Source organism: Larus michahellis, chromosome 7 (genome assembly GCF_964199755.1).
Source record: "Larus michahellis chromosome 7, bLarMic1.1, whole genome shotgun sequence".
In the NCBI taxonomy this organism is placed as follows: domain Eukaryota; kingdom Metazoa; phylum Chordata; class Aves; order Charadriiformes; family Laridae; genus Larus; species Larus michahellis.
This window is the reverse complement of record NC_133902.1, coordinates 6,814,532-6,825,753: the sequence shown is the minus strand read 5'-3', so window position 1 is coordinate 6,825,753 and position 11,222 is coordinate 6,814,532. Positions and strand designations below refer to the sequence as shown.

The following is an 11,222-nucleotide window of genomic DNA, read 5'->3' as shown; positions in this document are numbered from 1 at the left end:
GCAGCCAGGGCCCGGGGGGGTGTGAGGGCAGCCCCTGCCCCGCCGCGCCCCGCGCCGCTCCGCGCAGCCCCGCGCCGGCTTTTGTTTCTATTTTAGTGTTGGGAAGGACTTTACCGGGAGGGATCGCTCCCTCGCTCGCTCTCCCTCGCTGCAACAACAACAACAAAAAATAAGGACCTACTGTCTCCCCTCCGCAGACCGGGAGTCCCAGGAGCCGGGAACTGCCTCTCTCTTTTTTATTTTTTTTCTTCTTTTTATTTTTTTTCCAGATCTAGTTCCGCTGTTTTTCGGCTTTTTTTGTATGCTTTTTTTTTTGTGTGTGTGCTGTTGATTTTCCTTCCTCTTCCAGAGACTCGAGCGAGTTCGCTGGGCAGGAGAGAGAGAAAAAAAAAAAATAACAAAAACCCGCACACACACATTTTTGTAAAGGGAATCCCTCTTTTTCTCCTGGATTTGTGGATGCACCGATGAGAGATCCAGCCTTCCCAGGGACTGCCATGGCTTACCACCCCTTCCACGCACCCCGGCCGGCCGACTTCCCCATGTCCGCTTTCCTCGCAGCCGCCCAGCCTTCCTTTTTCCCCGCTCTGGCTCTGCCTCCGGCGGCGCTGGCAAAGCCCATGCCGGACCCCGGGCTGGCCGGGGCGGCCGAGGCCGGGTTGCACGTCTCGGCCCTGGGACACCACCACCAAGCCGCCCATCTGCGCTCGCTCAAGAGCCTGGAGCCTGAGGAGGAGGTCGAAGACGACCCGAAAGTAACGCTTGAAGCCAAAGAGCTTTGGGACCAGTTTCACAAGCTGGGCACCGAGATGGTGATCACCAAGTCCGGGAGGTAAGAGCCGGCCCCGCGTAGCCCCCCGCAGCCCGCCCCGCACCTGCGCGGCCGCGTAGCGCCCTTGCCCCTCCGTTTCATCCCTCTTCCCCCGGTCCTCGCCAAATGCGCCCCGATGAATTAACGCGGCCAGTTTCGATCCCCGGAGTTTTTTCGGAGGTGTTTAACCCCCCCTCTCCGAGCTTCCCCCCCCCCCCCAATTATTACTTTTTCCGAGCGCGATCCCAAATTAAATTTGTGCGCACTAATTGAGCGCCCGTAATCCCCCGCTGCATTTGTTTACGGCGCTTCTCGCCGCTTCCTTCCCTCCTGCCAAACTTTCCCCGCAGCCGGGGTCGCCCCCGGCCCTGCCCATGTCCCCGGTCCCGGGGGAGGCCAGCGGCGGGGCCGCCTGGGTACAGGGCGAACGGCTCGGCGGAGAGCAGGGAGACGGAGTGAAATCCGGGATGCGTTTTCGCCCACTTGTTTCCCCGGAATGGAATTTTTTTAGTATTATTTTTTCGAGTTCTTCCCCTGCTTTCTGCCCCCGGCGGGTGCAGTAGAGCAGGGTGAGGAGCAGCGGGACGTGAGAAAGGCTGGAAAACCTCAGTGAAGCTCCAGTAAAAGATGGTGGTTTCGGAGCGGCGGCCGGGGCCGGGCGGTGCGGGGCGGCTCGGCGGGGCAGCGGCCGTCGGGGGTCGGCGGCGGGCGGGGGGGCGGCAGCCCTGTACCGCTCTGGGTCTCTCCGCAGGAGGATGTTCCCCCCGTTCAAGGTGCGGGTGAGCGGCCTGGACAAGAAGGCCAAGTACATTTTGCTGATGGATATAGTGGCGGCCGACGACTGCCGGTACAAGTTCCACAACTCCCGCTGGATGGTGGCCGGCAAGGCCGACCCGGAGATGCCCAAGCGCATGTACATCCACCCCGACAGCCCGGCCACGGGGGAGCAGTGGATGGCCAAACCTGTTGCCTTTCACAAGCTCAAGCTCACCAACAACATCTCGGACAAGCACGGCTTTGTAAGTGCGGCTGCGGGACAGAGCGGAGCCCCCCCATCCCCGAGCAGGGATGCCCCCTCGGAGAAGGAGTGGGGTTTGCGCGGTGCCGGGGCTGCCCGGTCCTGCTTTGCCCGGGGGCAGCCGCTGGGCTTTAACGGCTTCTCCCCCCGGCCGCAGCGCGCTGGGCTGGACGGCGGGGCCTTGCCGGGCCCTGCGGCGGCCTGGCTGCCCCGCCGCCCCCGCGGCCCCTGCTCCTGCCCCGCCCCGAGGGGCAGCTCTCCGCCGTCCTGGGGACGGCTCCCCCGGGGGACAGGAGGGGATCGGGCTGCGGGCAGCCTCGGGGTCCCCTTGGCTCCCTCATCCTCGATCCTCCCGGTCTCCGCGGCCTGTCCTGCCGCCTTTCCCCGGCCCTCGGGGCTCTGCGGGGAGCGGGATTTGGGGGGTGGATGTGCGGGGCCGAGGCCGTGCCGGGGGCGGCGGTGAGGGCTGCCCCGACGGGGCGGCCGGGCAGGTGCAGCCCGGGCCGGGGGGAGCGGTGCTGGGGGCGGCGGCACCTGCGCTGGGTTTCCGCGGCCGGGAACAGGGCCGGAGCCGTGGCTGCTTCTGAAAGGCTCCCAAACGCCCCTATTTATTTCCCTATTGAGTATATCTGCATCACCTTCCGGAGGTAAATAAAAAAAAAATAAACAAAAAGTTAAAGCAGAAAAACCAGCAACCCAGACAAACAAAAAAAAAAAAAAGAGAGAGAGAAAGCAAGCAAGAAACCGAATCTTGGTAGCAATTTGCAGAGATCCGCAGAAAGCAGGGTCAAAACGCGAGGGGAGCGTGATCCTGAGTGAATGCACGGGGGGGTGGGGGGGCGTGTGTGGAAATCACAGCGCACAAGCCGGCTATCTTTAGCCTCTGGACAAGCATTTAGGGCGATAAAGGGAAAGTTCATCGTCCAGCGCTGGTGATATGGTAATTATCGGGGACCCGCGGCCGGCGGTGCGGCGGCGGAGCCGGGGGGCACCGCGCTCCGGGGCTGCGGGAACCGGCGCTCAGGTGGGAGAGGGCTCAGCACCTCCCCGGTGCACTTTTTTCTTTCTTTTTATTTATTTTGAGTTTGTTTTTTCTTTTTTTTTTTTCTTTTAAGGCAGGAAAGAGCGTCTTTGTTAAATAATACATTGCAAGGTTATTTATAGACAGCAAGGTAAATCGATAGAGAGGGAGTCTTAAAAAATAGCTTTTTTTTTTTTTTGATACTAGGGAAAAACTAGTTTGGTTCAGTGTTTTTAACGGTTCGCCACCTTCAATTAAAGATTTCTGGTATCTGTCGTTGTCCAAAATCCGGACTGTGTTAAATCTGGGAGATGAGGGTTTAGCCAGTGCCCATCTGGTCAGAGAGGGATGATTTTTTTTTTTTTAAAGGAATGCAGATTTGCGCGCCTGAATGAGACTTTTTGCACCATTTTTATGATAAATCCCGTTTAGATGCTATCAATATAATAGCGATCCGACAGTTCATCAGCAGGTGATTATTGCTGGGGTTAAAAAAGGGGGGATTTTTTTTATTGCCTTCTAAAACGAAATGAAGTGATAATTATTTAGCCATTTGGCAGACGTTATTTGACAATAATTACTCAAGCTTTCGCCGTTCCCCTACCAATTCCGGGCGGTGAATACTGCATTTCAGCCCGACCACAGCAGGTTAGGGAATTATTTAATCGCTATCGGGCAGGAAAACGTTGCCGGTGCGGGCAGCGAGGGGCAGGGGGTCGGAACGGCCCCCGGGGCGCGGCTCGGGGGGTTCCGCCGCTTCCGAAAATCCTCAGCCAAATCGCGGTGGATTCGGGTTAAAAAAAAAAAAAAAGAAAAGAAAAGAAAAGAAAAACCAAAAACGAGAGGGTAGAGAATGGCTTTGAGTGTTGGCGAGGCTTTCAGACACCTGGTTGGAAAAAAAAAAAATGTCTGTTCCTTCTGCAGCGTTGCTCCGAGACATAAATTTAACATGGCTCATGGTGAAACGCTCCTTTCACGTCGCAGGCGCTGGCTGGGGCTGGCACGGGTTTCTGCCGCCACCGACACAAATCGAGAGGCTTTTTAACATTATTTTTTTGTGGTGGTGAGGTGGAGTTGGTTTTTTTTTTGTTTTGCTTTCTTTTTTTTTTTTTTTTGAAAGGTCGGAAATATGAAAAGCAGCGAGAAATGTGTCGAAAACTCGCCTCGCGTTTGCAGGGTAGTCATAAAACGGGGAGAACCCTTTTGCTGCTTTATTGCCGTGCTTAACACCCGCAAAGATGCTGCTGTGCCTGCCTTCCCCTGACCTCCTTATTTGGGGGCAGATCGTGCAATGGCATAAACAACAACAAAAAAACCCCAACACATCTCCCTCTTTGGCATCCGCCGGCATTATTGCCTCAGCGTGAATTTGTGGGGTTTGTTGGCTGTTTTCGGGAGAAAAGGGAATTTTTTTTTAGGGAGGTAGCTAGACGTGTGTATAACGTGGACCGTGAGGCTGACGGCAGCCGCGGGCTGTGCTCTCTCGCCCACCCAGACCATCCTGAACTCCATGCACAAGTACCAGCCCAGGTTCCACATAGTCCGGGCCAACGACATCCTCAAGCTGCCCTACAGCACCTTCCGCACCTACGTGTTCCCCGAGACCGACTTCATCGCCGTCACCGCTTACCAGAACGACAAGGTACGGCCGGGCAGCCCCTGCCCTCTCCCTGCCCTGTCCCTGCATCTCCCCCTGCTCTCACCCCTGTCCCATGCCTTACCCCTTTTTAGGGTGTATTTGTGTGTGTGTGTGAGGACATTTTTGGGGAGAGTAGCCAAAAGGCAAGCAACAGGAGAAAGGTTAAACCCCAAGCCCTCAGAGCAGGAGGCGCCCCTCATGCTGCTGCTATTATTATTGCTATTGCTGATACTAATGCTACTGCTCATGCTGTTATTACTATTTCTATTATTACTATTAATAATTTCCTCCTGGACTTTGTCGCACCTTTTCGGGGCAGCGGGAGCCCTTGCTGTAGGCCCAGGCTGCAGAGAGCAGTGCCGCGGCCTGGGCAGCCTCATGGAGAAGGTGCTCTGGGCCCGGGAGGAGCCAAAAAAATACAGCCAGATAAGCTAATTTTAGTTGCTTTCGTGATTTAGCAAGTGTCGCCTTGCGAACAGTGGAGCCAGGAGAGCTCGGTGGGGAGTGGAGAGCCTCTGCCGGCCCCCCTCCAAAAGTTGTATGTGTGTTTTAATCCAAAAGCTGACCCCCACCTCCACCCCTGGCTGCTGATGCTAATTGACAGCTCTGTCTGAGGGTCCTGGTGGGCTTGTTTCCCTCGTAAAGTTTATGGCGAAGAGTCACAATCGATTAAAGAGCACTTTGTCTGCTGGCCCGCCGCAAGCTGCGCGGGGCGGCCGCCGGCCGGTGGGCCCCGTCGGGCGGGGGATGCTGCGGCCCGGGGCGGCCGGGCAGGGGGTTGCGGCGGGTCCCGGGCAGCCAGGCCTTTTTCCATCGCCCCTCTCGGGACCGTATTTCAGGGCCGTGCATTATTGAGCGCCCTAATGTCGCCGGCCCCCAGAAGCCCGTGGCGGCGGGGAAGGGATAAGAATAGCTTTTAACCAGCGCCGAGCGGCTCAGTCGCCATCTTCCCTCCGGGGGGCCGTGAAAAATAACTTCCTATCATTAAGACTCTATTAATAATTCAAGCCCAAACCTCAGCATCATTTTTAATAAAGCATGCGGTGTGTTAAAGCGGGGCCGCGGCGCGTTTCGCAGCCTGCGCAGCGCAGCCCGGGCTCCCCGACGGCGGCGGCGGCGGCGGAAGGCGGTGGGGGGGTGGCCGGGCAGGGGTTCACACCGCCTCCTTTCTCCGTTCCCCCCCCCGCAGATCACCCAGCTGAAAATCGATAACAACCCCTTCGCCAAGGGCTTTCGGGACACGGGCAATGGCCGGCGGGAGAAGAGGTAAGGGGTGTCCGCTGTCCCCCTCCCCGCTCCGCCCCCGCGCAGCCGCCGCTCCGCGCCCGCGGAGGGCCGGGCCGTGCCCGACGCTGCCTCTCACATCCCCCCCCCCCCCCGCCCCGTAGGAAGCAGCTCTCGCTGCCGTCCCTGCGGATGTACGAGGAGCCCTGCAAGCCCGACCGCGACGGCGGCGAGTCGGACGCCTCCTCCTGCGAGCCCTCGGCGGTGCGAGACGCCCTCCACTCCCCCGTGGGAGCCCTCCCCAGCCCCCTGCGCCTCAAGGGCAGCGGCAGAGGTAAAGGAGGAGGCAAAACCCCAAATCCTCCCTCCCAAAGTCGGGTTTCTGCTCCCTCGGGGCCGGTGCGTGCCGGTGTCTGCGGGGCAGAGGGGCAAACGAGCAGGGAAAAAAAGACGGGGATGGGCACGAAGGAGCCCAAGGGTTGAAAGGACAAGAACAGAGCAAAACGCGAATGGCATTCACGGTTTGCAAACGTTTTCCTGTTTATACGTTAGTATAAACAAGAAGAAATGGCAAGGCAGCCCCTGCGCTGGATGCGCTTGCCCGGCTCCTCGCTGGTGCGTGCCCTGCCTTTCATGGCTAGCTCACAGTCCCCTGGAAAAAAAATAAATATTTAAAAAAAAAAAAAAAGAAAGAATTAATACATTTGAAAGGGGAAAAAAATGTTGTAACTCCAGGGCTTCAAGCTAGTAAATGAAAATAAACTGGCAGTTCCCACGTTGCAGTTTTTAGATGCTGGGTTTCATCTTGCCGCACTATCAATCTGCTGCTCTTTAAACTTTCCACCAGCCCTATTCCCTGCAAACCTTCATCAAAACTGCAAACCACCCCACCCCCGCCTCGTTCCCCCCATCCGAGCTGGTGGGAGGGTTTATTACACCCCTCTCCTCTTTCAAAGGCTTCCCCGAATATTTGCCCCAGCCTGCAGAGCTTCACCTAACCCGCACCACAATGTTTTTTTCGTTTAGCGGGAGCCGATCGGGCAGGGGCTCTGCTCCCCTCGCCCTCGCCATCCCCTCGCCTCCAGTCCCTCTCTGAGAGCTCGATGGGTTTTTTTTTAAAATTAAAGCCCCTTTTAGGAAAATCTGTACCATACCTCTTGCCTTAAAAATGCCTGTTTAACCTGCCTCAACCTGCACATTTGGAATAAATCCACGGTGCACTGTTGATCAGCTCCATGTAATTAAATATATACAGGACCATTTCCTCCAGCGCTGTCCGCGCTCCCTTCATCCCCCTGCTCTGCAGCCCGCTTTGAGTTTGCAGCTAACGAGAGCGATGCTGTAATAGATTTTGGTCCTCCATCAAACATGTTTTTCCTGTTTGGCAGAGCAACAGGACTGCTGTTGTTAATCCCCTTTCCCCAGAGCGACCGCAGCACGAGGGCCCGTTTCTGCCCCCCGAAATTAGTTTCTCTCATTAATAACGGTTGCGACTTTGCCGCCGGGGCTCTGGCGAGTGACCTGCTCCTCGCCTCCCCCGGGGACTTCTGTTCTGACCCCCTGCCCTTCCATTTCCTTGCAGAGGAGAAGCTGGGGGCTGACAGCGATGCGGAGGTGGAGAAGGTGCCTGAGGAGCGGCCGGCAGCCGCCGCCAGCCCCAGCGGAGAGGACGCGACGCCCCGGGGCAGCCCCCGGTGCCCAGAAGAGAGGAGCAAGGAGAGGCGCAGCCCGGAGAAGGTTAAGGACGGTGCGTCCCCCCGGGAGGGACCCGGCGAGGGCCTGTTCGGTGCTCGGGGCCTGGAGAAGGACAAGGTGGAAGGAAGGAGGAAAGAACCGGACCTGAGCAAGAAGGACGCGGAGGGTGGCGTGGGCAAGGAGGCCTTTGCCCCGCTGATGGTGCACACGGACAGCCCCCCGCACCTCAGCGCTGGGCACCTGCAGAGCCTGGCGCTCTCCGGCCTCCATGGGCAGCAGTTCTTCAGCCCCCTGGGCGCCGGGCAGCCCCTCTTCATCCACCCGGGACAGTTCGCCATGGCCCCCGGCGCCTTCTCCGCCATGGGCATGGGACACTTGCTGGCCTCGGTGACCGGCGGGGGCAGCCTGGAGAACGGAGCCCTCTCGTCTGCCCCAGGCGCGGCAGGGACGGCCACCCCCTTCCCTTTCCACCTCTCCCAGCACATGCTGGCCTCTCAGGTAAGCCCCCGCGCCCACTCCGCATCCCTGTCCCCATCCCCACTGGGCAGCCAGACCCTGGGCCCCCATCTCCATGTCCTTTCCCAAAGCTGCCTGAATTTGGGGCACGCTGGGGACAAGGGTCAGGCCTGGCTGGCGTCACCCCCGGTGTGGGGACATGTGGGGTGGCCCCAGTGCAGGTCAGGAGCTGTTGGTCCCCCTAGGCTCCCCTTGCAGCCCCTGGGGACAAGGGGGTGATACTCCCCCAGACCCCTGATGTGCTGCCTGGTGTGGCAAAGGCAGGACATGGGAGACATTTTGAAGGTTGGCCTCAGGGCTGATTTGAGGAGGAATTCTGATTTTTTTTGCAGCCGGTGTCATTTCCCCATAGGCAGGGGCAGAGTGAGGAGCTGTGGCCCTGCCTGACCTGGCTGTCCCCATCCCACAGCCCCCCCGTCTCCCCCGCCAGCCCCAAAACAGCTCCTGCAACGCCTGCGCTTGTGTTGCCTTCACCAGCCCCTATGATGAAACACATAAAGATGTCTTTGAACTCCCCTAATTTATCGACCCTACTTAACTATGTGTTTTAATGTGGTTAAAGGTCTGTGATGCTGCACAGACGGGGGACACGCAGTGTGCGGGAGGCGCGGGGGCAGGGTCGGGGCCGGTCCCACAGAGGGGTTTGTGCCCGGCGGCACCAGCTCGGCTTGGTGTGGGGCAGATGGGGCTCCCTGGCCGTACTCCCTCCCTCGGTCCGTCCCACAGGGATATCCCCACACTGTGTTTTTAGGATGACACCAAGGTGTCTGGCTTTGCCTCGGCTTTCTCCGGGGAACGCCAGCTTGGGGGGGCAGGCAGGACAGGGGAATGCAGCGGAACATTGGAACGGCTCTCACCCCTCTCTCTCTCTCCGCAGGGAATCCCGATGCCCACCTTCGGCGGACTCTTCCCCTACCCCTACACCTACATGGCGGCAGCTGCAGCAGCCGCCTCGGCCATGCCAGCCACCAGCGCGGCGGCGGCCGGGCCGCTCTCCCGCAACCCCTTCCTGGGCAGCAGCCGTCCCCGCCTGCGCTTCAGCCCCTACCAGCTCCCGGTCACCATCCCACCCAGCACCAACCTGCTGACCACCGGCCTCCCTGCCAGCCTCAACCCCGGCTCCGAGGGCTCCAAGGCCAGCAGCAGCCGGGAGTCCAGCCCCCTCCCCGAGGTGCCCCTGCACAAGGGGGGCACCCAGCGCCCCGCCGCCTCCCCCAAGGGCTCCCTGAAGGAGTCCCTCAATGAACTGCAGAACATCCAGAGACTGGTGAGCGGGCTGGAGAGCCAGCGGGAGCTGTCACCCGGCAGGGAGTCCCCCAAGTGACCGACGGGGCGGGCAGCGAGCCCTCCCGGCGGGGCGGAGAAGCACTGGTATTTTGTACAGCACAGTATAAATATTTATTGCGGAGCGAGGGGTGGGGGCGGATGGGGAGCGAGGGGCTGGAGCAGAGGGATGGAGCCCCGCTGGCCAAGCGGACCCACCGCCCCAGAACCAGGAGCGAGAGGTGGGAGCGCAGGGCTCGTCCGCCCCCTCCCACGGCTGTGGGGCTGGGAGCGGTTCCCGCGCTCCATCGCGGCCGCAGAACCCCCCGGCCCCTCTGCTCCCCCGCTCCGGGCACTGGGCAGCTCTGGCTGGGGGGGCAATGAGCCGGCGCGGAGGCACCCGATGGATGGGTTGGTCTTGACCGCCGGCCCCGGGGAGGTGAGCGGGGCCGAAACTTCATCTGTGCAAGGGGAGGTGGGGGGGGGAGGAAAAAATAATTAAAAGAAAAAAAGAAATAAGAAACGGAACATGGGAAATGAACCGCCTCGGCAGCCGCCGCCGCACAGAGCTGGTACGGCGAGGGGAGCCCCGCGGGTACCCGGGCAGATATTTATGAAATAAATGGTAATTTGTGTAAATAAGCTATAAGGATCCCAGAATATGCAAATTGGTATTAATTTATTCAGAGTTGTACATTGGTGTGTACATAATATTTAGAGTTTAACTCATCGCATTTAAGTTTTTTTTTTTGTTTTTTTTTTTTTTTTCATTTTACATGAACATATATATTGTAAATGAAAACTATTTAGCTCTTTGTGATTGAAGGAGATACTGGTTTCTTTAACTGTGTTTTAAAATATTGTTTATCCCGCCTGTTCTCTAGGACAATCATGTGCCACCGGTAAAACAATTTTTGGAGTCATTGAAACTAAGAGTTCAATCCTCTGACGGACTTTCGAAAGGAAAAAAAAATAAATCCAAATCATAACTAAAATATCGCTACAGAGCGGGGTATAGAGAATGCAGGAATAAACCTCAGGTTTTTATTTTTCACTCCAGAACAAAAAAAAAAAAAGTATAATAAATTTAAATATCACAGGACTGTGCTCTATATTTGTTTTAAAATAAAAAGATACATGATTTGCAACGTGATGGTTACTTGGGTATCTGTCTGTTCAGTTTTGATGAATTCTCACATCTTTCAATAAAAAAACTACTCGGAGAAGTCCTGCCGGCTCCCGCCTGTTTCATTCCCGCCGCCTTTCCGCGGCCGCACCTCCCCGTCGGGGCCGCCGCTCCTCCGCAGGTGCGCAGCTGCTGCGCGGGTGGGTCCGCCCACACCAGGGCCCGGTTCCCCGCGGCGGCGGAAGGGACCGCGCATCCCCGGCGGTTGCGGGCCCCGGGTTTGATGGGGAAAGACGAAAAAGCCCCGAGGTGCGCGGCCACCCGCCCGGCGGAGGGCTCCGCGGGGACTCCCGGGGACGCGAACCTCCGCCGCCTCTGCCCGTCGGGGGATTTCTGCCTCAGGGCCTTTGCCCGCCCCACAAGACGCCCCGCCGCGCATGGGGGGGCTCGGCGCACCTGCGCAGGTGCACAGGGTGGGGCGCGGAGGCGTCCGCGGGCGCGAACGGGGATCCCGCGGGTGCGGCGAGGGAGGATGAGGAGCAGGGACCCTCCGCAGCTGCGGGTCTGCCCGCACCGTCCTCCGGGCGCAGCGGGACGGCGCCGGGGTGCGCTCCGGTGCCGCCGCGGGAGGGCAGGGCCCGGGGACGCCGGTACCGTCCCGCCGTGCTGCGGAGACGCGCACCGGTACCGGCGGGGACGGGAGACGCTCAGGTACATCAGTACCGGCGGGGAGCGGGGTGCGCGGGTCACACCGGCACCGGCGGGGAAGTGATGACCGGGGCAGAGCGGCACCGTCGGGGATGGGGAAGGGGTGACCCGGGCACGCCGGTGCCGTCGGGGCCGGGACTGCCCCGGGGCGCGGGCTGTGGGTCCCCACGCCTCCTCCCCGCGCCCGGAGCCGCTCGGGGC

General features: G+C 59.2%; 1 protein-coding gene across 1 annotated transcript; it reads left to right on the top strand.

Moving 5' to 3' along the window:
* The first annotated feature begins 331 nt into the window (after positions 1–331).
* TBX2 (T-box transcription factor 2) lies at positions 332–10,340 on the top strand. The gene is made up of 7 exons (XM_074594826.1): positions 332–832; positions 1,563–1,830; positions 4,346–4,492; positions 5,679–5,755; positions 5,878–6,047; positions 7,296–7,906; positions 8,802–10,340. The coding sequence occupies exons 1-7, from the start codon at positions 468–470 to the stop codon at positions 9,246–9,248; spliced, it is 2,085 nt and encodes a 694-aa protein (XP_074450927.1). The 5' UTR covers positions 332–467; the 3' UTR covers positions 9,249–10,340.
* The last annotated feature ends 882 nt before the right edge of the window (positions 10,341–11,222 follow it).

Coding starts and splice junctions, on each gene's coding strand:
- TBX2 (XM_074594826.1), top strand. CDS start 468: ATGAGAGATCCAGCCTTCCCAGGGACTGCCATGGCTTACCACCCCTTC. Junction 833..1,562: donor GTGATCACCAAGTCCGGGAG/GTAAGAGCCGGC, acceptor GTCTCTCCGCAG/GAGGATGTTCCCCCCGTTCA. Junction 6,048..7,295: donor CCTCAAGGGCAGCGGCAGAG/GTAAAGGAGGAG, acceptor ATTTCCTTGCAG/AGGAGAAGCTGGGGGCTGAC.